The sequence below is a fragment of the Poecilia reticulata genome, chromosome 4 (genome assembly GCF_904066995.2).
Source record: "Poecilia reticulata chromosome 4, P_reticulata-male-v2, whole genome shotgun sequence".
Taxonomy (NCBI): domain Eukaryota; kingdom Metazoa; phylum Chordata; class Actinopteri; order Cyprinodontiformes; family Poeciliidae; genus Poecilia; species Poecilia reticulata.
In genome coordinates, this window is record NC_088833.1 from 15851129 (window position 1) to 15878277 (window position 27149).

Below are 27149 nucleotides of genomic sequence, written 5' to 3' on the forward strand. Positions count from 1 at the left end.
TGTCATGTACTACTTCAGAGAACATTAGCTCTTGAAGGAAAACATTGTTGCAAATCAAAAGAAATTCCCAATGAGAGTGGTTGTAATTCTATTTTATTTTTCATATGTTTTTGGCTGGTCAGGTGTTAAACATTCAATCAGAAGCCACTTTATTTACATCTTAAAAGATGTATTGTAGGATATATCATCAGATTTTCTATTAGTTGGATCAATAGGTTAATACTGAAACCAGCAGTAGTGTCTTCAGGTTGGGCTTTCCCTTTTAAAGTCTGGCTCTCTGCTTACGACACACTGTCCCTGTGATGTTTCCAGAGGGATTATCCAGAGGAAGAAACACCTGATAGAAAACAAAAAGACATGTTATCAATCAAATAAGGTTTGATATTGTAAGCAATAATAGTATTTACCTCATCTTTGTTGCTAAGACCCATTTTTGTCATGTCTATGGTGAAGTAATGCTGGTTGGGCATGACAATCTCGATTTCCTCCATCTAAGAAGAGGATTTCTTGTGTTCAATTTTATGCTGCATACTGTTTCTGGTAATGTCCCACACATATAAATATTTTGAAAACAAAACCCGCTTCATACACTAATCATGTGTATCTTAAATTATGCAAGACAGTGACAACAGACTGAGCAGTGTCTTTGAATAAAGTGATTTGTTGAAGTGAAGGGTTCACCTCAGGAATCCTGTCCAAGGCCAGAACTTGTGTTTCATAAAGGGTCTTTTGCACAGATGGTGAAAACTCTCCTCGACTGTAGGGGCCAGCAAATTTCTCAACAATTGTGTCTCTCACACACTTCCTACAAATGACAAAAGTTTCCTTTTAGGATTTATCTTTTTGAGCTGAAAAATCATCTTATGTGTTTTTCCCTGCACTTCCAGGTTGATCCCACACAAAAGTTAAGATAATTACCATGCAGCATCAAAGTCAACGTTCTGGACCTTGTTGTAGCGCCACCTAGAGTAAACGGTGGTGCAGAAAACCCTGTCTTTGGCGTCTTGCAGCGTCGTGAAACGATCTCGGAAAAAGCCCTCAAAGCCAGACTGAGTGGTTTTTAGCACCTTCATGTCCTTCACGCCGCTGTGAACCACTGGAGTACCTGTGTGCAGAACAGAGTTGGTGCAAATGCACAAAATATTTTAGGTGTTTGGAAGGAAATGGAGTCTGTCCCAAGCATTTGTAAGAATGGATAATAGCTGTAGATACACAGATATCCTTGTCAACAGTTTCAACTGTTAACACTGAGGTAAAATAATAATAGACTAGACCTGATAAGGTCATTGTATCTATTTCATGTCATTATCCGTGCTAACAAAGGAAGTTGACTCAAGATATTAAAAGAGATGACTCCCACCTTAGCCGCCGAAACACTAAGCACATTTTTATAAAAACGCACAAACAAACACACACACACATGCAAACACATTGTCAATGATTACCGTTGAGGTTCTGTTCAACATCACAGAAGCGACAAGCCTCTGGGCTGTAGATAAAAGCATGAACATGTTCGACACCGTTCTGGAGAAAGAAAAGAAGAGATTGTGCCTAAAAATTGACGCCTTAATCTTAATTATTTGAATACTTCACAGATTGGTACAGTGGAAACAAGGTTGTTATTTTTCTTTTCAGATCTTGTGTGACATTTTTTTCTGGATTACTCAAACAAAAGAGCAAAATGAAAAAGGTACTTAAACTTGCACACACTTGAACTAATACTTTATGTGAAGCAGCTTTCATGCTTTGTTGATATAAGACTACCAGTGTCACACATCTCTACAGATGTTTGATTTAGCTGAGGGATACAAATCCAGCTGAACATCATTGCAAGATAATCAAATCCAATTGATGAGGGAGAACTCAGGCTGACTGGATGCTGAAAAATAATCAGAAGTTGCCCCCGACAAAGTATTAGTGAAAAGGTGTGTACACATTTTTTAATGGATCTTTTTACACAATTGCATAAAATATTTGTCACAGTATATACTGTATGCAAAGCATTTTGCAGCATAATGAAAAACCTGGATTTTAACAGGGGTAATTAGACTTTTGAGAGTTACTGTACTTTTTTAAATGTGATGCTGGTAAAATAGCAGCCAGAAAACAAGCTAAAACTTATATTTTGTCCGGGTCGAGGGACTGGATTATGGATTTTACCTTCTCCAGTCTTCTCCAGGGGGCCTCCTCCATGTAAACCTTGGCCCTCAGCACATGGTTGAAAGAGGTCAGGAAATGATGGCAGAGATCCAGGGAAAATTGCTCAATAGTATTTACCTTAACAAATAGGGGGGAAAAGAGTCTGAACAGTTAGTTTTATCTCCAACAGGTGACATAAAATGGATACAAAGTAAAGGTGAAAAACTGCTGTCACCACAATATAGCTTAGTAGAGGACAGAACAATAATGGATTTACATTCATATTTCACAGTTTCATTGACTATGACACTGATTATCACTTTTGTCTTCACTGAAAATTAAATTCATTCACTGTGAAGCAGCTAGCGTTTAAAAAAAGAATCTCTCTTTTCCTCAGATTTCTGTATAGCTGCAAATAACCACCGAAAAGCCATAGCAAAGAATAATCTCCCCTATGCAGGGGAGATCCAACATGCTGTGTTAAGCATCCCATTGGCTACCAACTCACTTGTAGAATACCCTTTACTAAGGTATTCAGTGACACACCCTTCAACATTTTAAACGTTACTTATTTAACATTCCTGTCTCTGTCTTAAAAATAACACATATTCTGCTAATACCAAGAAAATTAGACAAGCAGTATAATCTGCATGAAGGTTGACTTTAAAAAGCAGCCTCTCAACAGAAACCAAGCCAAAATCAAGAAAATATAATTTTTAACACAGCATAAACATTATTTAGAAGCTGTTTTGAAAACTGGCGAGTTTATATCTTGAAATGTACTGAGAAGTGCAGTGAAGCTGTAACTCACCCCTTTGATTTTGGCCAGGGCGTGGACAGTGTTCTTGATGGTGTCGGTGGGGATGATGTCCGAGTTGTCTCCGGTCAGATAGTCCTTGCGTGACTTGAGCGTTATCTCCACGTCAGCCTTCAGCTCAATAAGGTAGTGGTGGCTCCCGTGTCTCTTGACGACCATCACCTTCACCGCATTCTTGCCGTAGCCTGTCCGCACAAACTCCACATTCTGCATGAAGGGAACAGACTTGATATTTTCATCCAAATCTGCACATGTACAACGCCAACGGTCTCGTTCTCATGCCATTTAATGTCCAACCTGATTACTTTCATCTTAAAGCTTCAATTTGTGCCTAAGTTGTAGACTTTCTTGTGGAGATATTCCCAAAGGTTTGCACCTTATTTTTGCACGTTGACAAATTTATTTGCGTTTCTGATGCTTTTGTAAGGTTGTAACTATTTAATAGTATTTAAGAAGTACTGTAATACATTTCTTGACATTGCTTCAGAGTCTAAAAGTTGCAAGTTAGGGTTTAACCTTGTGTTCACTGACCCCAAACATGATTGTATCTTCACTGTTAAAATTGTTCATATTTACGCTAATAGAATAATTATGCCATGTAATTTATAAAAATAAGTCCTGTTTTCCTCCTCTGAAATGATTACCTGATTCCCAGCGTATGCCATGTTGCTTTATTCTCTTCCACCTGCTGTGTTTCTGACCTTGTCTGATGCCAAACCCCGCAAAAAAAACAACAACAAACTCTTTCCAATATATGTACGTTTTCTGGAGGGGGTGTTTCCTTCTTCGTACTCACACTATTGGGAGTTCTGGATGGATTTCGTCATATTTTACATGTGCGCAATCGCACACAAACCCCGCCACCCTTGCACATAGAGGTCCCTTATTTTGTATTGATCTCCTTGTTTCCTAACTGAACTCTCCTCTCTGTGATGTGCAGTGGCATCAGTCATCTGGATGGGCTACGCTGCCTGCTAGCTGACATCCTTCCATCCACACTGCAAAGTGGTGGTTTTGCTGCAAAGCCCATATTCTGATGCTGTGCTGATTATAAGAGGTAAAACCTGAAGCAGTAACTTCAGTGTAATGGAGATTACCTCTATTGTTTGTCCATAGCGGTTGTCTGTTACCGTGGAGACAGTGCACAGGCTGGAGAAGACGCTTTGCTGACCAAGAAGCTACACTGACATTTTTATTATTATTATTAATAAATTAATCTTAATCAATGTCCACTAACTCCTAAATGAAGACCTTCTTTATTATTATTTTCTTTGACTATGCGACTACCTTTTACTCTCATCACATGTTAGGAATGATCTTTGTAATGACATTTTTACTTAAATATAGATTTAAATAAAACTGCTTAATTTTTTTTTTAAAAAAGATTAATCTTTTTTAGATGTGGAGCCTATAGTTTTTTCTGAAACAATAATGATTAAAAAAAAGTTCAATTTTTATAGTACTTTAGTGTGAGTGAAGTGTAAATTATACAATAAATGTTGCACCCTTAGCTCTTTGATTCCTGAGGCAGGTCACATTTGATATGGAAGATTATATTTTACTGTTTTTTTTTTTCTTGGTTGGCTGTATAATTGTGTTTACTGCTTTAAATGTATTGTACTGAAAATGTATGTTTGCCTAAAGGCTAAGGTATTTTTAGAGAGTTGGTAATTTAAATATTATTATGTTGGTCATTTGAAAACGGGCAAAATCTCTGGACAGCACACAAGTTGTATCCTATGTACTAGTACTGTGTTAGAGTGTATCGTACTAATTAAAATGAACTCAGTTCTGCCCCACAACATTTACTTTACAGAAATGATTTGTTCACTTTGGCTGTAAGTTGTCTAATTATAAATCAAGCACTGGAATTTTTGATAATTGTTTTTGAAAAAGAAACTTTCAGTTCCAAATAAGAGCCACTGTTGTTTCTCACACTCCATAAGTGAAATGAAAGTTAACAACTTTCCCTCAGGTACACAGTGGTGTTTTTTTTTTTAACCAAATATTCTCTAGTTCAGTAATCAGCAGCCTGGTTGCTAAAAATAAAAGATGACCAGGTGTGAACTGGTGCAATACTTTAAATGTAAAGAAATCTAGTGAAGTTTAATAAAAATAAAAAAAAGAAGAAGAAGAAAGAAAAACTTTGCTTGGTAGATGTTCCTAAAAAATACTAAACCCATGACAAAAAAGCAGGAATATTCAATGTATTTCCTTACACAGAACTTTCACCTTCCCCTATCATGTGACCGCATCTTATGACTTCCTTTTTTGCAGCTGTGCTTTCTTTACTTTCAAAAACTCTGTCACACGGCTCGCAGCCTCCAAACAGGCTTCAGACATGTTTTAAATCCACAGTTAGCCGTGTAGTTTTCAGCTAGTCCACCGAGGATGGCCTCTCAACTCGTCCCCTGCTTCCACATTACTGTCATATTGTTGTGTTTCACAGTTGGCAGAAGTGACATTTCCTGCAGAAATGAAGCTGGTGAAGCTGTTGACTGGTGAGTTGATGTCACATTTTTCATAATCCTTTTGTTGTGTTGTGGTCGCTGATGCCGAGGAACAAAACGGCGCATAAAATGATCCCCAATATTTTCCTAATATGTGTTTCAATCTGGCTTTTCCAGGTTTATCATCTACAAACTGCCCAAGTTCAGGATTGGGGAGGTTGGCAGTGGTGTGGAGTACATGTACCTGGACTCAGCAGCTGGCAGCTGGCGGAGGAGTAAATTTATGGTTAACACAACCGAAGGAGCCATGGCCAACACTCTGAATCAACTGTACAAGGGAAAGGTCTACATGGTGAGATCTGCTGCTCTTCTCCATTGGTGAATGCTCTTACTCTTTCAGGTAGACCCCTAGGATCTGTAATGTGCTAACAGGAAGGAAGCTGATGTATTTGAGTACGTGGGTCTAGATATTTATTCAGAGGAGGAAATTCACAGATTTGTAAAGAACATGACATTGGTTACAGGAAAGGTTCAACATGTCAGGAACTTCAGTTTGTTTGAAAGATCCACAGAAGATCCTGTGGATGTCAGATTGTCCTAGTCTAGTGAAGCTTGTGAAGTAAGTTTGACACATCAGCCTTATAAAAAAGGGATAAATACTGATCATCTTTTCCAAAAAGAACACAAACCTACCTATTTATTCCATCAACAAAATATTTAATATGCATGAATAATCAAAGTTTACTCCTTAATTAATTTTTATTGTTCATTTTTCAAAACATTCTAAATTAATACAATGTCAGAGACAAATGTTTGAAAAAGTGTATTATTTCCTCGAATTCTGTAAGGGGGTATTTGCTGCCCGTTTCCTTCTGCTCCTGTGCCATCTTGATATTGTGTAAAGTAAACACATAAAGTGAAAACAAAAGAAAATTTACAAGCTGGTAAATATGTATTCACAGTACGTACAACGCTGTAAGTATTAAACTAGTTTCTCTTTCAGTCAAACAGCTCTGTGTATGCGCTCTACAATGACGGTGCACCACAGCAGAAATACATCCATACTTATGGACACACTAAAGGTACAGTTAATCTGAAATAATTACAGTTACATTTGTTTTATCCATAAAAGTATTTCACACTGATTTGGATCTTTGAATGTACCCTTCATCTCATGAAACAATGTTTATTTTTCTGTGAAAGAACTGAACTTTTTTGACTGCAATGTAAAATGTGCAACATTAATGAATCTGTAGTGTTTAACTTTGCTCTACGTTTGTTTTGAGTCTATGTTTTTTGTGAGGGGTTTGTAAATGGTAACATAGTAAAAACAAAAAGTACATAAATAAAAAAAAAATATTTCAAGGTATTGCTACCATGACAGCAGTAGTTATTAGGAACAGTGCACAGTATTTCTATCTATGCCTTTACAATTAACTTTATTCTTCAAACCAGCAGTTCAGCAGTAAAATGTTATGATTTAACAGTGAAGGCAGTTCAAAGTGAGAGAAAATGTCCAAAGAGCAGCAGCCTGATAGCTTCTGTTTACTCTGACCTCCCCAACACTCTGACACAACTTTGGTGGAAAGGTTTTTGCAGTCTTCATGCCTGTTTGCATGTGTGTGAGCTTAGACATGCTTTCTTGCCTGCTCAAGTGTGTGCTTTCATGCGTCCTGCAGGGGTTCTGCTCTTTGACCGTTCTCAAGGTTTCTGGCTGTCCCACACCGTTCCCTATTTCCCCTCGTTCCCTGAGCGAGGCTACCAGTACCCCTCCTCTGGCAAACACAATGGCCAGACTGCCCTGTGTGTGACCTACCGGTATTCACAGTTTCTCAGTATAGGTGAGTGAGTGCGTCATGAAGCAACCAGTCCCGACTGCTTATACTGTGTGTGGGTGTGTGTTTGTGTGCCACAAAGTCTGCTGTATAAATCATTAAGCATGTTGATCCTGTTTGTCATAAAAAAAGCATGCAGGAATATATTTCATACTGCAGAGCAAAAATGAATGTAGAAACATAACAAGCCAAGATATTCCTTTATTATTTTTTTCAACCCTTTTTGATGTGTTCAAAATTCAAGACTGCACTGAGTTAAAGCTGGAGCAAAGAAAAATGTCTTTCTGACTGACTAATCAAATGTACAAATGCCACATAAATCTCAGATAAACCACCTTTTCCCCAGCACTTAAATGCAGCATCTGCTTTAGGCTTTGTACCAAAAGGTGTGTGCAGCAAATCTATAAACCTGACATGTACAAAAGAAACATTTAAGGAGAGTAACCTAATTATTTGGAATCATTATTAAAAATTAATAAAAACAACATTACTAAAACTTTTATACAAATAGAGATACATATTTGTTTTCACTTTTGCTTCATTGCCATCAGCAGTTTATTTTTTCCTGATTCCACTTCAAGTTCTTTCTTCCTCAAAATTGTACCTATGTTTGTAGAAGTAAATCCTGAAGCCAAATAAAACAGCAGCAACCTTTCAAATACCTTTTTACAATCTGGTCAAATCTCTTTCTCTGCTGGGAAAACAAACAGTCCAGGAAAAACTTATGTCGACTTACTTGGACTATTTTTTTTTAACCCAATCGCAAAACATAATTTAAGTATGAACAACATTTAAATATAATGAATTACAAAGTTGCATGTTGTATTTTATAACTATTAGGAGAGGCATATTCAGTGAATTACAAGTTTTATTGATGCTTGTTTGTCAAATTAAAAGTACCTTTTAAAAACAACAACCTTTAGGTATAAAACATACTTTTTATTCAGCCCATTTTTCCTGTATTAAAAATTTTGTTTTTAGTGTTCTGATTTAATATTTTTATTCAAAATGTCCTGTTTACTCCGTGTACAAAATGTCCTCATCATTAAAAAAAACAAAGGCTTGAAAACATCCATCTTTGGGTAACCAATTTATATCTAAGTGAACAAAGTTACTGAAGTAAATGAACTTTTCAATCATATCCTAATTTAACCTGTATGACTGCATATTTAAGATTTTACGTGCATGCAGAAAACATTACTAGTCAGGTTTGAATATAAAACTCTTTTGTACCTTAAAGTATTTGATTGTGAATAGCTAATTTACATTTACTTAGACATGCACATTAACTATTCAGTTGCCCAAGTTTACACACACGTTGTTGTGAACCACAAAATATTTTCAAATAATAAAGTACAAATAGGTACAGAAAGACTTAACTGCTGCTATCACTTGAAGTTCAATTATTAATTTAAATACACGGAAATTAGGGTTTGTAAATGTCATTGATTCAAGTAGTGAAACTTGCACGCTTTGCCAATCAAGTTATTTTCTATTTTTTTGCATGTTCATTCTAACCATTTTTTTTGTTTGCTTGTTTTCAAGCTGAATTTTACAGGATATACTGTATCTCCCAATTTTTAAGCACATCCTCAGATTTTCAAGTCTCAAAAGCCTAGAATTTTAATCAATGTGGGTGCATTTTTGAGTTAATGTATAAAATTAGACCTTTCAAATCCTATTTACGTCGTGAAAAAGATTGTGCATGCGTAGTTACATCTGTCTGTTTTTTCCTTTATTTTCTATTGCAGCACAGCAGCTGGTCTACGTTTTCCCACGTTTCTACAACTGTTCTGTTCCCGCTGCGTTCTCGGCCGACCTGCCGCAGCTCCTCCAGCTGTGCGAGGGCTCCAGGCCGCCACTGTCCGCCAACAAGGGAGTGAAGGCGCTGTTTTCTGTCAGTGGGGACAAATTTGTCAGCTTTGTAAAATCTGAGCACTTTGTAGACGGTAAGAAGTTTTGGAGGTACCTCTAAGTTTTTACATTTTGATCATTAGAAATGTAGTTGCTTACTTTGAAGGCCACAAGTATTTGGTCTCTTCACCTCAGTGGTTTTCTCGAGATCACAGGATGATGGTGTATGTTAAATCTGATTCCGCCCTTCAAATACATGCCATTGTGCATGCCATGATGGCATGCATTTAAATACCATGAATAGATAATAAATGTTCTTTGAGCTGTGTATGCTTCTGTAAGATATGTTTTTATTCTTGGTGCACCTGAGTTCTCAATCTGGCCTTCCTTCAGATATCTACACAGGCTGGGTGGCTCAGGTCCTGGACGCCGACCTTCTGGTGCAGACTTGGCAGACCCAAGGTCGAGAGCTGCCCTCCAACTGCTCGCTGCCGAGGCACACCATGAACATCAAGAGGACCGTGCTTCCACCATCGGTCCGGTTCGAATCGCATTACGACCACTCAAAGTGGTGTGTGTCACAGGCTTATGAGGACCAGGTGGTCTGCCTGGGGGACCTGAACCGGGTCAAGGCTCAGATGTTACGTGGCGGAGGGCTGATCTGCTCCTACAACCCTGTGATTTACAAGGCCTTCAGGAAGGCAGTGGACTGGTACATTAGCTGCTAAAAAAGACTGAATTATTACTGAGGATTATTCAGTCATAATTCATTTACAATGTACACAGTAAAATATAAAGTGTACCATTTTAGAATTTAAAAATATGTCTTATAAGCATCAACTAAATGTATTTTATCTTTTACCTGTTAGATTATTTTGATCTTGAATTGAGTAAGCTAGTGTGACAAACTCGCAGTGCCCTTCACAATTATTGGCACACTTGAGTTGTGCACAACTGCCTTAAACAATAGTCGTAGAAATTCGGTAACCCTGTGGTTTGATGCAACCACTCTGCTAAAATGTCTAGATTTAGTTGCACTTCTAGTTTTCTTTAAACATTTTTATTTATTAATTTTTTACTACGAGGCACAGCAGTAAGCCATCCTCTGATAGGCTCATAGAAAAACAAAGTTTTTTGTGTGATATTGTCAAATTCCCTTTTTAAGTTGAGTGTTTGAGTTTTTTTTGTTTGTTTTTTTGGGACAAATTGGAACTCCATGACACTGGAACTGGGCCGGTGGGTCATTATACATTTTTTTATAACTCTGAAAAACGAGCGCGAAGATATTAATTGCATCATGTAACTGAATCCAGTCTATCCCCGTTCAACATTTATTTCCATTTTATTTGCATTAAACAGTGCCTCCTACTGGTCACAATGGTAGGACGCAGCAAAGCCGTCATGTTATTGTGAACATCGAGCTGAGCACTGCATTTCCTCAGTGGAGGCATTTGTGTTTTTATTATGTTTTGATTAAGAAAAACTGAAGCAGACTACTATTATATGAATTTATATTTGATACAGCCATTCATATATTCTCATGAAATTGGTTTTTTTGTTTGTTTTCAGTTGAGTATCATGTTTAAAAGACAATAAATAAAAACATCCATCTTTGTGTGCCATCGTGTTGTTTTCCAGCTCTGTGTGTACATAGTGAATCTGTATGAATGTGCAGAAGATGCTAAGTGAGAGTTGCACTAAACTTTGGCTCCTAGATGTTGAAACAGAATGGAAGTGTCAGCAGGTGTGGAGCAATTCAGATTGTCAAAGCATGAAGGTAACAATGTTTCTTTCACTGTTCTGGTTTGAGCAACAAGGAAGCAGCTGAAACATGAAGGCGAGTCGTGGGCGTGAGTTTCCTTTTTACGCTGATGTGTGACACAGCAGCTTTTTCAAACAGGTTTGTAGTCTAGTTTAAAGGCGAGTGAAGATGACAGCGCACGTAAGTGATATGTTTGAATATTTTAAAGAGAATAATAACAAATTTGTTGTCTGAAGTAGAGTAAATACTATCGTTTAATATAAAGAACAGACCTTTGAAACAAAGGATAGTTTTAACTCTATTTCTTTAATATTATTGGACTGTTTGCAAGTTTGGTGAATGAATGAGAACTCGCAAAGTGAAAGTAGTATGATAGCTACATATATTGATGTTCTAAATATATTTCAACTGTGAGTTTGACTTGTTCTTGTGAAGTGAAGTAGTTGTGGTGCATCACTCAGTTTTGTTAGTCCAGGAAGTGCATTTTATAGGAAGCCAGAACATGCTTAAAAGATTTTAAACCCAAATTTAGGTTGAGAACAACAATGAGAACAACAATCTTGCATTTTTGCAAAAGGCTGCTCCATAACTCCTTAAGACAACATATAAATAAAGGAATAACTAAAGAGTTTGACTTATGACATGATGTGGTTAAAGCCTTAGTTATTATTCAGGAGTTGCGCTGTAGTATTTATGCAAAACACAGTGCATCGGCTTTTCAATCTATCATCTACTTCATGCCAAGTTTCCAGTTAATCACTCTTGCGAATCACCTTGCTGGTGCTAAAATACTATTTCATATCAGTCAAAACTAGTAATTAAATGTTAAAATGTCAGATTTGAGACTTTAAGATTCCACATAATTTGTGTATAAAATCTTGACTATAAGTTTGATCCAATGTCTGTCTCAAAAGTTGTGGTGTCTTCTAAAAAAAAAAATCTCTGTATGTTACATCTTAGTAAGCAGCTTAATCACCACAACTAACCCTGAGTTTATGTAATCAAGCCTACATATTTCCTTTTTGTAATTATGATTGTTTTAATTGTTTCAGGCTCTCATTGGATTCCTCCTCAGTATCGGACTTCTTTTTAAAGCGTGTTACTCAGATGTGAAGTGCAGGAATGACAGAGGAGAGGCTGTTGACTGGTCGGTGAAGATTTCTGGCAATATTCTTACCTCTATTGAGCTTAAGCTGAATAAATGATCAACTATTCACATCTTCACCATTAGGTATATCGTGTATAAACTGCCTAATGTGAAAGATGGTGGACTGTCGTATTTGTACATGGATGAGAGCACCGGTGGGTGGAAACTCAGCAAGGAGAAAATCGACAGTGAAACTGGCTTTCTAGGAAAAACACTGAAACCTCTTCTTGACTTCTACACCAAAAAGGTGAGATTTTATTAAAAAATAAATAAATAAATAAATAAATAAATAAATAAATAAATAAATAAATAAATAAATAAATAAAACAATGTGTAAAATCAGCTTTTAAAGGATATATTTTTATTTCTCTACTCTTAATTAATGGTCAGACGGAAGGGTTTGGATACATGCTCTACAATGATCAGCCTCCAAATCCATACTCTGCTCCTTCATCATTCGGTCACAGTAAAGGTGGGCCCAATACTTTTCAACCAAATTGCACACAAAGTCCAGGTAGGCTGTCAAATTAACTCATTGATTTTATTTCCTTCAGGGGTTGTGATGTTGGATCACCACTTTGGACTTTGGCTTTCACACAGCACACCCAAATTTCCAACATATCGCAGTACAGAGTTCTGGCCAAGCAGTGGAAACGCAAATGCTCAAACATTTCTTTGTGTTACTTTCCCCTACCAGCAGTTTAAAGAAATAGGTAAGTTACTGGAGAAGCTTCCTGGAGTTGCACACTAGATTAAAAAAAAAAAGTATTAAAATCTTTTAAATTATGCCATTTAAATCATCAGGCCTGCAGCTGAAGTACATCCATGCCTATTCATTTGACTCTGAAATTCCAAAAACTTTTCCTGAGGAGCTGCGTTGTGTTGCACAGAGAAGCTGCTACCCAAAACAAAAGCCCTGGTTTAGTGTGGAGAGGCTGAAATCAGCAGCAGGGAGCACTTTCACCAGCTTTGCAAAATACTCACGATTTAAAGATGGTGAGTTTTGACACTGATCCATGAAATGTTTTTTTTTTTTTTTAATTAAGAAAACTTCTGAAGTTTGTTGCCTAAAACTGATAATGATCTATGTTCTGTTACATCCTAGACCTTTACTCTGGTCTCATAGTGAACGAAGTGTCCAAGGATCTTTTTGTGAAGAGCTGGGGGAAGCTGAGTAAACCTCTATCCTCCAACTGCAGCTCAATGCTCAGTCATCATGTCTACAACGTAAAGGAAGTGGAGCTGCAGAAGAGGAAGGCCGTCAGTGACACCGTGGATCACTCCAAGTGGTGTGTGACTTCAGACGGTGGCTGGACCTGCATCTCTGATATGAACAGGGAGGTCAGTCAGATGAGCAGAGGAGGAGGAGCAATCTGCACTGAAGATCCACGAGTGGGACAAGCTTTCAGGTCACTTTTCTCAGACCATGAACCATGTAAAAAGTCTCATTTCAAGGGTCAAAAGAGAGAACTGTAAAGGCTGACAATCATGAAAATGAACTGTTTTTCACAAATGCGCATTGTTACACCAGGGGAGCAAGTGACTTGTGTGAAATAGATGTAAGAATGTATGAGATCACTTAGAACTCACTTATGTTCTAATTTTTACAATACTTTTTTGTATTTCTTTTTGTGTCACCAGAATCTGAAATGGTTTTAATGGGAGTCTGAAGAAAGACATGGATTTTACTAAATATAATTGGGGGATAATGACAGGGTAATTATGTTTGCTTACTAAGAATTCAATATTTATTTATATGAATATTATGGTTTTGTCTCTTTATAGTGTAACAAGCAATAAGATATTTGTGCAGTATGCTATATTGTAAAGACAAACTGGAGATGAAAGAGAGGACCAGTAGATTCTTCATCCGGCTATTTACAAAAAAGTATGTAATCACATCTAATGTATGTCATTCAAATGCTGTTGTTTCATAAGATTTTTTTTGTAATGTTGTATTATTTAAAGCCTAAAATTAATTGCAGGACATTAAACATGTTGATCCAAAAATAACTCTGCAGAATTAAGAGCAATAATATTAAAGGAAGTATGATATTGACTTTATAATGGAGGATCTACTTTTTTAAAAGCGATTTCCATGTTTGGGGATTTTATTTAAACAATAGTTGCACAGCTGCATTTAGATTAATGTGTTATTAACTATTATATGAAAGATTTTATATTACAGATCAAAATGATCAGAATTCGTACTTTAAATATATGAATTAAGAGTTTTTATTGTTTGATCATGACTTTCATGTCAAAATTATGACTTGAAAACTGACACTATAATTTTGGAGCTCAGTATATAATTTTGAAAGTCTGAATTGTGACATTAAAAGTCAAAATGATAAATTTAACAGTCAAATGTGTGACTTTTTCATTTCATCATTATGCCTCAAACTATCTCGTAATTATCACAAATGAAATCAAATGCTCGTCATTAAAATGTGGCTGTTTTGCATAAGGTTTTCAGACCTTCTCAACAGCGCTGAGTGAGAAAGGCAGTACACCTCCTCACCACTAGAGGTCTCCCTCTTTTATCGCTAAAGTTTAATCTACTCACCTCTCATTCCAGGAAGTGAACGCAGTCGAACAGACACCCTGTAAACACGTGAGACAATAACTCAAAACAGACCGCTGACATACGAAAGATGGATATTACAGAAGTTCCCACGGATCAGGGCAGCAAGAGCAAGAAGAAGAAGAAGTCAATGAAAGCAAAGACGAAGGTTAAAAACACGGAGGTGAAGGAAGAGAGCAGCGCCGCGGAGAACCAGGCCGATCCGACGACTGCGTTTCCCCCCGCGTTCAGCGTCTCCGAGATCAAGAACAAACAGCGGAGACACCTCATGTTCATGAAGTTCAAGCAGGAGAAGAGGAAGGTAAACGGAGCCTTCAGGGTCAAACTGTCCTCTGTACTACAGAAGTGTTAAAGCTTCTTTATTTGAAAAGACACCCAGAGCATATCATACTGTTAACACATCCACCTATTAAAATGGAGTGTTGAAAATAACATAGATATTTCTGACTTTTAGCAAAAACTTCAACTGAAGAAAAAGAGGAGAAAAGAAAGGGAAGCATTAGGTGACAAGGTGAGTGTTTATTGTTTTTTTCCCCCTTTCTTTCATGCTGTTATAATCCAAGTGAGTGCATTCTTGTTTATTTTTTCATACCAGTCATTCGCTCCATGTTAATCTATTTCCAACTTAGGCGCCACCAAAGGAAGTCCCCAAAACGATAGAAAACCAGAGAGTGTTTGATGAGACAACAGTTGATCCAGAAGACGAAGAGGTTTGGATTTTGTTGTTTTGGTCTTTCTATATGTATGTGTTTATTTTAACAAACGTTCTTTGTTTTGTTCATTTTTGCTCATCACCAGGTTGCTTTTGATGAGGGAACTGATGAATTTTCAGCATATTTCAACGGGTTGACAAATCCCAAAGTGCTCATCACTACATCAGACAGACCCAGAGGGGTGAGTGGCTGCGGTTGTTGTAAGAGTTTTACTAGTTTTGAATGGAGTTTTTTTTATTATTATTATTTTTTATTACAAGCCATTAGTAGTTTTGGGATTATTTGCTATTTTAATTCAGAGCTAGTTTTAAAAAAAGAAACGATATATGTGATGTCATGTCATCTGTAAGGTTGCATAGTGAAATTAATGTTGAAGAATGAGACAGCAGTATTTTATTTATGTAGAATGTAACCCTTTTGATTAAAGATAGAAATTACTGTCAAATTTAGGTCATGTAGTTGAAATTTCAGAATCATAAACGTCAACCTCATTAGCTGTGCCATTTGTGTCTTGCAGAGAACAGTGAGGTTTTGCGAGCAGCTGGCCAGCGTCATCCCAAACGCCCATGTTTACTACAGAAGAGGCCTCGCCCTAAAGAGGATCATTCCCCAGTGTGTTGCCAGGGACTTCACATACATGATGGTCATCAACCAGGATCGCCTAGTGCCCAGTATCCTGACTTCAAAAAGCGCTTCTGATGACATGAGGAAATTTGTTTAGATGCATTCAGTTTTTGTTCCCACTTGAATCGTTGACTGTTACGCCTCTGGCTACACAAACTGTTCTAAATGTATCCTCATCACAATATATGTGTCCAAAGAATCCAAGCTCAAAGACTTTACTAGAATGAATATTTATAGAAATGTTACCATCTGGGTTCTGTGATTGCAAGAAACCCAAAGCAGACTGGCATAAAGTGTTGTTTTTTTTTTTTTTTGTTTCATTTCTATTTTGTCTAATGTCTGGATCCTTAACAGTCATTTTCAGATGGTTTGGTTCTCTGTCACCTTCCTAATGGGCCAACTGCGCATTTCAAAGTCAGCAGTGTTCGACTAAGAAAAGAGTTAAAGGCATGTCAAATAAATGTATCCCTAATATTAATGCCTTTTGGGGGTACAAATCTGAATTCTCATCTCCCAAAACCCGCATCGGGTTTCCTACACAGATTCAGAATAGGCTAGAATTTCATTCAAGTAGTTTCCATCCCTGGATAATTATGGAAAAATATTTGATTTTAGTAGTTTTTATCTGTCCAACTGATTAAATCTGCCATTGATCCATCAACCTTCCAATGCATCTATCTGTCAGTCAGTCGCTCTTTTCCAAGTTAAATCCCATTTCTTCTAGTAGCTGAAGACAAACCTCCGCACTCATACTGATGCATCGCTGTCCTGATTCCTGTTTTCAGAGACGAGGTAAAGAGCCAACCGAACACTATCCAGAGGTGATTCTCAACAACTTCACCACCCGCCTCGGACACAGCATCGGTCGTCTGTTCGCCGCTCTGTTCCCACAGAACCCTCAGTTTGTGGGTCGACAGGTCGCCACCTTCCACAACCAGAGAGACTTCATCTTTTTCAGATTCCACAGGTAAATGTTCAAGCTTGATCAGGAAGACATCCTTCCATTTACAGGAATGCTTTCTTTTTTTTTCCTTCCCTTTTTATGTGCATATAAGTAACACAAAATCTTATATGTCGATAATTCATAGAGATTTTTCTGTATGTCACTTAGGAGGACATATTATAATTACTAAATTATAATTAAGCTTGCTAAATCCAAGAATTATTGATAATAAATGATTTTAAGCTTCCTTCAAATTCAGATGTATTTTGTGGGGTAGCATTTTAAACCCCATGATTTGGGCAAATATTTTGTTTCCTTCCTTGCTTCCAGTCTTTACCTTGCTGACTGTCTTCAGATTATGCTTTTCCGCATTATGTTTTTTTATATTAATTTTGTGAATTGCACCAGTCCTTCCTGCTTGAAAAATAACCACACACCATGATGCAGCCATCCATCCATTTCAAAGTTGGGATGGTGTTCTCAGGCTTGCAGGCGCCCCCTTTTTTTCTCAGAAGTTAGTGGTTGAGTCATTACTTCATCTCCTTTTGGAGTACAGAGTGGACTTGTAGCTCATGTTGATACACGACATGAATGGTGACATTCTCTGACCTGCATCTTCACAAGGTCTTTCTTTTTTTTTATTCTGGGATTGATGTGGACATTTCACAACTCAACACGTTCCTTTCTGAGACGCTGCTTCAATATTTTTGCTTTTGTGACGTTCACCAGTCCCACTGGCTGAAAAACACCAAGTCATGATGCTGCCACCACTGCACTCCGCGGTTTGGTGTCCTCGGGCTTGAAAGCCTCATCCTTTATCCTCCAAATGCAACAATTATAATGCTTCCATTTCAGAGGACAGGACATGTCTTCAAATACGAATGTTTTTGTCCTCTTGTGCATTGACAAACCTTTTTATGTTGCTTTTAGAGTAATTGTTTCTTCCTCTCTGAGTGGCCTTTGAGCCATGTTGGAATAAAACCAAGAGAATCTCTTGACCAGTTCCGCCATCATATTCACAAGATCTTTTGTTTTTGTGAGAAGAAATTATCTTTTTTTTTTTCTTTTTTTTAGTAGATGTCATTAATCAGGTCAAAATCTTTATTGCTGACACTTAGTGAATTTGGTCCTGGCTTTAGCATATTTTCTTACTTCCCAAAAGACTTTAGAGTGAGACTTTTCAAAGTTAGATGTGGGTGAAGGTCCTTTAGGAAAGTCTTTACACACATTAGGTTGTCTCTCTTTTCATGACTTTCAGGGCTGGAGTTTATTTTACCTATCAATAAGTAAAATGACCATAGATTAAAAAAACTGGAGTCAAGGTCAAATTGCATAATTTATTTTAAATGAGGTCAAATAAATTAATTACGGTATTTCTGTAAGGTATATCTTCAAGAACGAGAAGAAAGTTGGTATTCAGGAGCTGGGACCTCGCTTCACTCTGAAACTCCGATCTCTGCAGAAGGGCACGTTCGACTCCAAGTATGGAGAGTACGAATGGGTGCTGAAGGTGAGTCTGTTTAATTAAAAATAGGAGCTTTAATTGACTTTTTCATGCCAACTGGATTTGTTTGCTTAAATCGGCTCATCTGTTACTACAGTCTATTATGGCATTTCAGGATTTTAATGAGATGCTACCTGGAGAACACGTCAGCGGTTTTATTTCTTACTTTGACACAAACATATTTTCATCTTTCAGCGCCACGAGATGGATGCCTGCAGACGGAAGTTCCAGCTTTAAGTTGGAGGTTTATTGGTCAGAGAAGATCCCAGCCTAACGTCCTGCAAATATTTATGCTTCATAGAGTCTCTGATTCTTTTTGAAGGAAACCCGTGTTAGCTGTACAAAGATCCAGATGCAGCTCTCAGTGATGAGGTGATGCTATGTTGTCTGGTAACAGTCTATGTATAAACATGTTATTATATTCTTTTCTTTAGTTATTACCTGAAGATGAGTTTCAGACTGCAGAGAGTTGAGCTAAAGTGAGAGAAAGTAGGAGACGTATTCATTGCTTCAGACTCGCCTCTGAGTGATAAAGTCAACACAAAATGTGCATCTTTTTTAACCTTCATGTTTGTCTGGGTCAAGATTGACACATTTTCAAGTTTAACCATGTAAAAAGTACAAGTTATATTTTATTGAAAGAGGGTTTGTTTTAACCTTAGAAACAGGAATTTTGACACAAAATAAACTTTCAATAATTCAGTCTGTTCTGAAGGTCTGTAAAGGAAAATAATCAGTTACGGTGCTCTGGGACAGAGAGCACAGAAAAGTTTGGTGTTGCTCTATGGACTAAATAAGGCTCAACATTTTATATATACTCATCCTCCACCAAACCAGGGAAACTCATTTCAGTTGGTTGGGTCTTGTTTCGGATTAAGATCATGTAGATAAAGGTAGCATATACAATGTTTGTCTTTTTCAGCTCGACAACTTCATTAGTTGACAATTCCCAAACCTGTCACGCTTTTCTCCTCCTGTATACTCAGTTGTTGTGCTTTTCATTGTTCAGCCATGGAATAATTTCAGGTTTGTACTTGCTAAGGTTGAATTTATGAAAGATATTTTACCCCTTTAACTACTAACCTATGTGGATAATTTTTTAGCCATCGCAGTTTTATCCTTTAAAACATTTTACAGGTGTGCTACAATGTACCAGAAGCAGATATTTATCCATCTTTGGGAGATAAAATTAGTATAATTAAACTATTAAATTTATTTATATTCTAAAAATACTAGCAGGGCTAAAATCCCATGTTTTCTGCATGGATTTGAATGCATCAAATTAACTAAGTTGAAGAAAATTTGATGTCCGTGTTTTTATAAGTTAAATTGTGGTTCAAACTTGACGTGCCAACATTAAAGATTTGGTCATTAACACATTACAAGTGTTGCAAAAAAAAAAAAAAAACATTGAGCAAAGTGATAAATACTAAAACTTAGCAAAGATAAAATTGAAAGTTACTTTGAAAGGGAGAAAGGGGGAGGCTTCAGTAGTATTAGACATTTACATTTATCAGCATGACTTCATTTAAAGGTTATGTATTAACATCTTTTATAACATGGAAGAAAAAGCAGCAAAGATGTAGATAGAAATGCAGATTAAACTAATAATTTAGACTGAGTCACAATGAACAGAAAAACCCTCCACTTTAAGGGAAGTTTCTAAAACAAGTCTGAGCATGATGAATTATCTTCACCTTGAGGATTCATGCAGCGTCTTTCAGTGTAACTGACAGGATAGTGATAACATCTCACCAGGACTTGCAGTTCTAAAGAAGTATTTGTCTTCAAAGTCTGACAAATGAGGACATCGAACAACGGCTTCAAGTTCCAAGTGAGGGATAAAAGCTTTGACACTGGGCTATTCCAGAAAATTGGTTAGGTTCATATTGCTGCAGTAACTGGCCCGGAGTTTATTTTCTAAGTATTTTCTCCAATATGACTTCATAGAATAGATCACAGACAAGCCAGTTTTACCCCTAGTAAACATCTCATTAGAAGATCTACCATGTAAATGGCATCAAGATGTATTTGCAAGAACAACTCGCTTTAAGGTTTAGGTTGTCTGTTTTGTACAAGAGCTTCGAGTTGGATAAAAGGTTTAAGATAATGAGAAAAACAGAACATGAAGCTGTACGTCTAAAATGTGGAAATAGTTCCGTTTTATTGAGGCAAGAAACATTTACATTTTATAAGGCACATGTGTTAGTTCTACGCAGGAAGGCTGAGGCATTTCTAATGCACCCAAGAAGGAAAATGTGTAATTTATTTTTAAAGGAAGGTTAAAGTTTAAAAAGGCTCAAGTTAAAATTCCTGGCCCAAATTCCCAAAGACTCCTGAGACGATTCCAGTCCATTTTGCAGGATTCTGCAGCTCACCCCAAATTAGGCATGTAATCCAAAACCTGGAGAAAAAACAACATATTAGTCAAACATACAATGTTTAAAAGAGACACATAGCAAGCACTCTAAATAAACTTCAAATGGATTAACCCTTCTAAGAGATAACTAAATGGAGCACCATCACACATTTTGGCATCTGTTTTAAAATCCTCCAAAGGTAGACTACCTTTTTATTTAGTTTTGTACATAATGCTAGTCTTCATATTTTATTTATAGTCTTAAATAGCTCATCTACCTTTTCAGGTCCAGTATTTTGGTAAAAGTAGTTAATTTCAAAAGATTTATTAATAAATAACTTGGCATTTCAGAAAAACTCATTCAACATGGATTTGATACTTTAATTTTATAAATTAAACATAATTTATAAAAGTTTTTTTTTAATTATTTTAACCCTTTTATATCAATGCCACTTTAAAAACAAAGCTGAACCAAAGTGCAACACAGAAAATGAAAATAGTAAAAATCTTAAGAATTATAAAAAATCGAAAGACATTTGTAAATACAAAAACTTTTAATAGTATTAATTATGTGGTTTATTAAAAAAAGAAGGGATGCCAAAAAGAAAGCGTTGACTCTTTAAAGCGGCTTAGAGGAAGTTTTTGCTTGAATCAAAACTAACAGTAATACAACTGGCTGCCATAAAATCAGCTCCTGTGAGCGTCCATTGAAAATCCTGAGCTGATAAAGTATATGTTCGTACTCACAGTGGTCAGTACTATAGGAAGGAGCAGACTTTCTGCGGTCTGAACGGGTTGTTGCTGGAAGACATGCCGGTGAGCAGGGGGTCCTGCTGGGCGTTCTGGAGGCAAAACTGCTGGAGGTCCGCTGCGGCCTGCGAGACCTGGAGAAAACAAGTTTAAAATGTAATAAACTGTTTATGCTAAACAAATAGAGCTCCCGAAACCTCACCACAACCCAGACCACTTCGACAAAAACGGCTACATTACAGAAACACCGAAATGACCGAGAAAGACACACGCCCTAAGAGCGATAAAATGTATAAAACTTACCTTAACTCTGTTTATACCCGCTTCAAAGCGCAATTGTTGAACAACTTTCTTCATAGCGACAATGTTGGATGGTCCCGGCATAACTGCGATCTGGAATGGCTACGATATTCAAAATAATAAGTGTGGAAAAGTTTACGCAAGCTAGTCGACGCTAGTAGCTACAAAGCTAACTCTTTTTCTTCTTCCAAAGGAATAAGCTTCCGGTTTTTTTAAAGGCGTGCCCGCTATTGCTGCATTCACGTGTTGTCTGGAAATAATGTGCGTTTTCAGATGTTTTCACTGTACTACTTATCTGGTGATTTTAAATTAAACATATATACTTGGTGTATTCCATGTTTGACAGTTTTGGTTTTTTAACAAATATTAGTGGAATAAAATTTGTCATGCTTTATGTTAACTTTATGTTTAAAATCCCTGTAGATTGAATATTAGTAGAGTTAGTTTTGCTATATTACACATAATGATAAGCGTTACATAACATAAAATCTGCTCTAAATATTGCTTTTAATTACAAAACGATTCATATTTGAACGTTTTATAAGAAACAGTTTGCAAAGTAATGCTCAATCCCACAGTATTTAAATATTGGAATTACAAAAAAATCTGAGTCCCCTAGTGGTGAAGATGCATTTACTGATTCAAAAGTGCAAGGATTAAATAAAAACCATTACAAAATTGTATTATTTGAAAATTAAGGGAACTCTTTCATCTTATATGTTCCTAATTGTTGTTTTTTTTCACACGCTGCTCTGTCATACCGAGCATCCAGGGCTGGCACTCTCATAAAAGTAACACAGTTGGATGGCTGAGTGTGTTTAATTGCAGCAGGTTGTTTCCTGGCAGTCTGGAGCTGTCACAGCGCACGCAAACACAACTCTTTCGTAGCAAATACTCCTAGATTTCTATAGTTCAGTATTTTACTGCGATTCTTTTTCTGAACCAGTCTGATAATGTAGTTGTCTTGGGAATCAGTGAGATTTACAGAGGACAGCATGAGACCGGCCAGCAGGAAGGTAAATGCTAAATCTCTTGACATTATATAAAAATGTAAGCAGATGTCAGTGGCTGTAAACTTCATTGTTCCTTTTATTTATGTGTAGATTTTGGAGCTCCATGTGCTGTTCGTGCCAGCTGATCAGTGGGACATGAAACTCAATAAAGTCCCAGCTGAAGCTACAGAGAGCTTTGTTTCTGCCGGCTTCATCAGGTAAAAGTGCTTGAAATATTGTATTTCTATTATCAATCAAATGATAACAGTTTGTATCAAACAGAGGTGTGATTATTGAAGCCATATATAGCTCCTTGCAGAAGTATTTATTGAACTGGTTCATATTTTATAGCAGAACAAGTTTTAAGGCATTTAGTGGGATTTTGCTTACCGGACTATAAAGTGCTCTGTTATAGTGATGTGGATTCACCTTAAATTTTAGTAAAATATATAGAAGTTTTAATTAGAACAAAAATATAAAAAAACATCAAGCGATTTGTATGCCTTTACACTGCTCTGTTAATTACAGAAATAATAATTAAAAACAACAAACTTTCACGTGCATTTCAGATGTTCAATATGCTACATTTATTTAAGTTCAGTTAGTAAAAAAAAAAGATTTAAGGTAATTAAAATATAAATTTTCTGATAACTTGGAAATTAGAGAAAAATTTTAATATGTTGTTAATGAGTGTAATATTGACTTTATTTTAAAACAAAACATTTATACTATTGTTAAGTTGATCTTTGCTGTCATTTACAGCATGAAAAAAAAAGAATACGACGCAACAAAACAGTAGACCTCAATTTGGTGTTGCCATGACAATAATAGTTTTTATTATTAACTATTAACCAGTCAATATTAGCCTATGTAAAACTGCTAAAACATTAGTTCAACTCAGCCATGATTTAACAATTTTACTAAACCCCTGACTGGTGCACATATTGTGTCGTCGTTCCTGGTGACATTAGGGTTTATCCTGAAACCACCCTGCAGACTCTGAGGGGTGAGCTGGCTGCTCTGCTTGGCACCGAGAGGAGCATCCATAAATTCTCCTTCCTGAAATGCGTGGGCCGTAGTCTGGCGCTGGTGAGTGCAGCTGACAGTTAAGAGGCCTTTTGTAGGGCTGATCGTTCCACTGTGCAGACAGTGCCCTATTCAGAATGAATACACTGAAGGCTATAAAGGCTGTGAATGGGGAGCGTAGCAGCTTTACTGCTGCGCTTCTCACACTGTAATTCTTGTTTTTTTTTACAGGTCAAAGGCAAACAGGAGACAAATCTGAAGGTGAAAGCATTCGCCCCACCGTATGTACGTCGAGTCCACGCGTCTTATTTACATCCTGATAAGTTTGTTGGTTTCTTACTTGAAATAACTGCGTTTGCTCGGTCCCCGAAATGAGCCGTTGTAACCTGTCGGCAGGCGGCTCAGCCGGAGCTGTACCTTCTGCCCACAGGAGAGGCAGACGGCACTTTCTGCTCTCAGTCCTTCACTGTGGATTCCAGCAGCAGCTCCCCAGAGCAACAGGTCTGTCTCCACCCTCCCAAGATGTGCAGCGTGGCAACAGGGACAAAGAAGGCCATTAAATTCCCCCACATCCCCCAGTGTTCCCAGCAACCAGTTCCTGTCTCTGTGCTGGAAGAGGAACATGAGGATGAAGAAGAGGAAAGCAGCTGCAGCTCGTCCTCAGAGGATGAAGCTCCAGGCTTCATCAGGAGAACAGAACCGGAGAGCTGTGCAGGGAAACCTCAGAATCAAAGGGTCCTAAAGATGATAGCACTTAGAAAAGGTATTAAAGCAGTCAGTCATTCATAGCATATTGTCAACAAGAGTGTATACAGGTGTACTGTATAAACTGTATAAACACATTAATTTGGCTGCAATGTTCATTTTTAGGTTTGTTAGATGACATAGTTTGGTTAACAACAAAAATACGGTACTTAATTTTATAATCTACTAATAGAGTGTTTTACATGTTTTAGCTCATGAATAAAGTGGCATTCTTTAAAGAATATAAACATTTACTTTTTGTATGTCTACAGCTTTAGAGATATGTGAAGCTAATTCAGCCCAGACGATTTGGTCAGCAGACAAAGAGGAGACCTGCCAACAGACAATATATCAACCCAAAGACAGACATTCAGGAGCAGCTGAGTCTCTGGAGGACCACAGTTTAGGCGTTTTGCTGACAGACAGGTACCACATGTCACACTTGCAAGACTCCATCTTTTTCCTCCAAATGTAACGACGGTCATTATCGCCAAATGTTTCAATTTTAGTTTCATCAGACCACAGAAAATGTTCCCAAAATTAAGGTTTCTGTTGCTGAGTCTATAGTTGCAAACTGTAATTTTTGGAATATATATTTTCTTTACAGAAGAAAAATGCACGAGGATCTTGTTTTTGTGACTGTACTTCTATGTTTTAGTGTTGGAAACTCTAAGTGCAAAGATCCACACAGAGAGAAGACCACCAGAAATAAGGCGACAAATGGGGTAATATGCAGCCGTTGTGAGACTTCTTTAAAAATATATAAACATTTCTGTTTCAGTCAGTATTTATACTGTATCTCAATTTGTTGGTGTTTCAGATGCTGGAAGGTCCAGCCATGTTGTCGCAACCTGTTCAGTGCACAGCTTCACCCCGAGGTCCAGACTCGGCCTCCAATGACGCAGTTTCTGCTTCACTAGATTTTCTCTCCAACAGTAAGGAAAGGTCAGATTGTTTGAGCCAAATTCTTATGCTTGGTAGTTGAACATATTTCGTACTTGTAAGGAGAGGCACTAATGGAGGAAATCAAAATGGTGAGAGAGGAGAGGAAGCAGCTGGAGTGGACAAGACAGCAGCTTTTGAGAAAGGGAAAAGACTTGTTGGCTCAGAACCGACACCGCAGGAACCAAGGTGGGATACCAACATCTAAGTGGAAACAAAGTCAGACTGGGTGCAAAAAAAAGAAAAAAACTGTTCAATTTCTTTCCCTACTCCACTAATATAAAGCACGAGACAGCTGGAAAAAGAAATATTTTGAAACCAAGAAGACCACAGCACCATTGGAGGAGCATCTGAGAAGCCTGAGGCAGGAACTGGAGCTATTTCACAACAAAGTCCTGCATCAGCTTCAAGCCAGAGAGAAAGCAAGGCGACAGGGGAGGTCCTCCGAGAAGGTCCAGTAAAATCCCATATGCCTTGTTGCGCCACATAGTTAACATTATCATGCATATTAGGAAGAGATTCAATTAAATTAACAGCTTTAATCCGAGTACGACACAAAACAACCTAGTCAGGTGACTTCGAATGGTCATTTAAGGAGCATGAAGTCCAGGATATCAAAGAAAGTTGTTGTCATATTAGGAGTTCGTCTCGCTGTCGGTGGGTTGCTGGTTCAAACCCCAACTGTCAGTCTCAGTCATTGTGCCTGCTGCCAGTGTTCAGAGGGCAGCTGTGGCTACTAGCCAATAGCTTACCCCCCCATCAGCATGGGAATGACTGAATGAAGGGTGAAGTGCTTTAGGGCCCCACTGGACAAGTGCTGGCCATTTACCGTAAGCAGTTAAAATTATACAAATAAAAATTGATGGAAGATTTAACAAATTTAAGATGCTGTTTTTTTTGCTTAGTACAACAAATCTGTATATACGTTACATGTTTTAAAGGGGTGATTTTGTGTATTTTCCAGACACCTAATTCCTTTTTATAGCACCATCAAGTAACCTACAGTTATACAGTTATAAAAATACTGAACATACACACCTTCCTGATTTTATTTTCAAACTAGAAAATGATGAAACAGGTAATTTTACTAAACCTGTCGTCTTTATGTGTGGCTTTTTGGAGATCAGGATATCTTATTATACAAAGAATATACTGAGGTGGATTGTTGCATGCTACTAAACATACAGATTATTTTTGTTCATCACAATGAATTTGTAAACAAATTAACCCAAGAGCAATATTTCAGAATGAGCTCATCATCCAGATCATGAAGGAGAGCAATGAGGTCGACAACCTGAAGAGGAAAGTAGAAGATGCCAAGATGAAGCTGATAACGGAGACAAAGGTAACAATCAGTCCAGTCTCAGTGAAACAGGAGACTGGTTGGCTTCATTTCTGATACGTTCTGGATAAAAAGCCAAGCAGATCTGGAATTGACTTTAAAACAAAATGTGTTTGTTTTTTTTTTCCTACAAGTTGAGGAAGCAGGCTGCTACTGAGCTCAGAGACCTGAAGACCGAACTTGCCCAAAAAAAGAATCAGTCATGTCCTTCCTGGATGGACTGGAAACACAACATGGGACAAAGCACAAGTTTAAAGCAGCTTCTTCATCGACGTCAAGAGGACTGCTCTTCCTAGTCTTTAAACATGAACTAACCTGCCAA

The 27149-nt window shown here is 37.3% G+C and overlaps 6 protein-coding genes across 9 annotated transcripts; 4 read left to right on the forward strand and 2 right to left on the reverse strand.

Annotated features, from left to right (window-relative positions):
- Positions 1-71: 71 nt before the first annotated feature.
- uox (urate oxidase) lies at positions 72-3698 on the reverse strand. The gene is made up of 8 exons (XM_008408038.3): positions 3601-3698; positions 2951-3163; positions 2161-2277; positions 1446-1524; positions 919-1105; positions 682-805; positions 408-491; positions 72-337 (listed from the first exon to the last, which is right to left on the reverse strand). Exons 1-8 carry the CDS (start codon positions 3619-3621, stop codon positions 263-265), a joined length of 900 nt encoding a protein of 299 aa, XP_008406260.1. The 5' UTR covers positions 3622-3698; the 3' UTR covers positions 72-262.
- Positions 3160-10715, forward strand: dnase2b (deoxyribonuclease II beta). 2 transcript variants are annotated; one of them, XM_081606349.1, is made up of 7 exons: positions 3160-4013; positions 5406-5457; positions 5584-5758; positions 6410-6488; positions 7086-7247; positions 8993-9190; positions 9489-10715. In XM_081606349.1, the coding sequence occupies exons 3-7, from the start codon at positions 5645-5647 to the stop codon at positions 9821-9823; spliced, it is 888 nt and encodes a 295-aa protein (XP_081462475.1). In that variant the 5' UTR covers positions 3160-4013; positions 5406-5457; positions 5584-5644; the 3' UTR covers positions 9824-10715. The 2 variants fall into 2 exon arrangements, with proteins under 2 accessions (XP_081462475.1, XP_008406259.1); XM_008408037.3 differs by having other exon boundaries at positions 3160-5457.
- A 72-nt stretch (positions 10716-10787) lies between these two features.
- Positions 10788-14441, forward strand: LOC103464155 (deoxyribonuclease-2-alpha-like). Its single transcript, XM_008408036.3, has 7 exons — positions 10788-11037; positions 11910-12004; positions 12089-12251; positions 12395-12476; positions 12559-12717; positions 12809-13000; positions 13110-14441. Exons 1-7 carry the CDS (start codon positions 11026-11028, stop codon positions 13478-13480), a joined length of 1074 nt encoding a protein of 357 aa, XP_008406258.1. The 5' UTR covers positions 10788-11025; the 3' UTR covers positions 13481-14441.
- Positions 14442-14527: 86 nt separating this feature from the next.
- rpf1 (ribosome production factor 1 homolog) lies at positions 14528-19074 on the forward strand. The gene is made up of 9 exons (XM_008408035.3): positions 14528-14889; positions 15043-15099; positions 15218-15298; positions 15387-15482; positions 15819-15972; positions 16290-16372; positions 16711-16892; positions 18252-18378; positions 18568-19074. Exons 1-9 carry the CDS (start codon positions 14659-14661, stop codon positions 18607-18609), a joined length of 1053 nt encoding a protein of 350 aa, XP_008406257.1. The 5' UTR covers positions 14528-14658; the 3' UTR covers positions 18610-19074.
- A 1438-nt stretch (positions 19075-20512) lies between these two features.
- Positions 20513-21999, reverse strand: LOC103464152 (guanine nucleotide-binding protein G(I)/G(S)/G(O) subunit gamma-5). 2 transcript variants are annotated; one of them, XM_008408033.3, is made up of 3 exons: positions 21785-21999; positions 21479-21615; positions 20513-20776 (listed from the first exon to the last, which is right to left on the reverse strand). In XM_008408033.3, exons 1-2 carry the CDS (start codon positions 21863-21865, stop codon positions 21490-21492), a joined length of 207 nt encoding a protein of 68 aa, XP_008406255.1. In that variant the 5' UTR covers positions 21866-21999; the 3' UTR covers positions 20513-20776; positions 21479-21489. The 2 variants fall into 2 exon arrangements, with proteins under 2 accessions (XP_008406255.1, XP_008406256.1); XM_008408034.3 differs by having other exon boundaries at positions 21475-21615.
- A 110-nt stretch (positions 22000-22109) lies between these two features.
- Positions 22110-27131, forward strand: spata1 (spermatogenesis associated 1). 2 transcript variants are annotated; one of them, XM_008408031.3, is made up of 13 exons: positions 22110-22797; positions 22885-22991; positions 23745-23862; positions 24031-24084; positions 24196-24300; positions 24379-24562; positions 24816-24969; positions 25202-25268; positions 25364-25478; positions 25549-25674; positions 25771-25937; positions 26732-26830; positions 26962-27131. In XM_008408031.3, exons 1-13 carry the CDS (start codon positions 22777-22779, stop codon positions 27121-27123), a joined length of 1479 nt encoding a protein of 492 aa, XP_008406253.1. In that variant the 5' UTR covers positions 22110-22776; the 3' UTR covers positions 27124-27131. The 2 variants fall into 2 exon arrangements, with proteins under 2 accessions (XP_008406253.1, XP_008406252.1); XM_008408030.3 differs by having other exon boundaries at positions 24196-24562.
- Positions 27132-27149: the final 18 nt, after the last annotated feature.

What these genes read in the sequence shown, in the direction of transcription:
- uox (XM_008408038.3), bottom strand. Translation starts at nt 3,621, where the DNA reads ATGGCATACGCTGGGAATCAG. An exon ending in TGGCATACGCTGGGAATCAG is followed by an intron (nt 3,164 to 3,600) that starts GTAATCATTTCA and finishes CCCTTCATGCAG; the next exon opens with AATGTGGAGTTTGTGCGGAC. An exon ending in GTCTTAGCAACAAAGATGAG is followed by an intron (nt 338 to 407) that starts GTAAATACTATT and finishes GTTTTCTATCAG; the next exon opens with GTGTTTCTTCCTCTGGATAA.
- dnase2b (XM_008408037.3), top strand. Translation starts at nt 5,348, where the DNA reads ATGGCCTCTCAACTCGTCCCCTGCTTCCACATTACTGTCATATTGTTG. An exon ending in GCTGGTGAAGCTGTTGACTG is followed by an intron (nt 5,458 to 5,583) that starts GTGAGTTGATGT and finishes TGGCTTTTCCAG; the next exon opens with GTTTATCATCTACAAACTGC. An exon ending in ATCTGAGCACTTTGTAGACG is followed by an intron (nt 9,191 to 9,488) that starts GTAAGAAGTTTT and finishes GCCTTCCTTCAG; the next exon opens with ATATCTACACAGGCTGGGTG.
- LOC103464155 (XM_008408036.3), top strand. An exon ending in AGAGGAGAGGCTGTTGACTG is followed by an intron (nt 12,005 to 12,088) that starts GTCGGTGAAGAT and finishes CTTCACCATTAG; the next exon opens with GTATATCGTGTATAAACTGC. An exon ending in TTGACTTCTACACCAAAAAG is followed by an intron (nt 12,252 to 12,394) that starts GTGAGATTTTAT and finishes ATTAATGGTCAG; the next exon opens with ACGGAAGGGTTTGGATACAT.
- rpf1 (XM_008408035.3), top strand. Translation starts at nt 14,659, where the DNA reads ATGGATATTACAGAAGTTCCCACGGATCAGGGCAGCAAGAGCAAGAAG. An exon ending in TCAAGCAGGAGAAGAGGAAG is followed by an intron (nt 14,890 to 15,042) that starts GTAAACGGAGCC and finishes TCTGACTTTTAG; the next exon opens with CAAAAACTTCAACTGAAGAA. An exon ending in GGGAAGCATTAGGTGACAAG is followed by an intron (nt 15,100 to 15,217) that starts GTGAGTGTTTAT and finishes TTTCCAACTTAG; the next exon opens with GCGCCACCAAAGGAAGTCCC.
- LOC103464152 (XM_008408033.3), bottom strand. Translation starts at nt 21,865, where the DNA reads ATGCCGGGACCATCCAACATTGTCGCTATGAAGAAAGTTGTTCAACAA. An exon ending in CGGGTATAAACAGAGTTAAG is followed by an intron (nt 21,616 to 21,784) that starts GTAAGTTTTATA and finishes TGTTTTCTCCAG; the next exon opens with GTCTCGCAGGCCGCAGCGGA.
- spata1 (XM_008408030.3), top strand. Translation starts at nt 22,777, where the DNA reads ATGAGACCGGCCAGCAGGAAG. An exon ending in GTTTCTGCCGGCTTCATCAG is followed by an intron (nt 22,992 to 23,744) that starts GTAAAAGTGCTT and finishes TGGTGACATTAG; the next exon opens with GGTTTATCCTGAAACCACCC. An exon ending in AAGCATTCGCCCCACCGTAT is followed by an intron (nt 24,085 to 24,195) that starts GTACGTCGAGTC and finishes ACCTGTCGGCAG; the next exon opens with GCGGCTCAGCCGGAGCTGTA.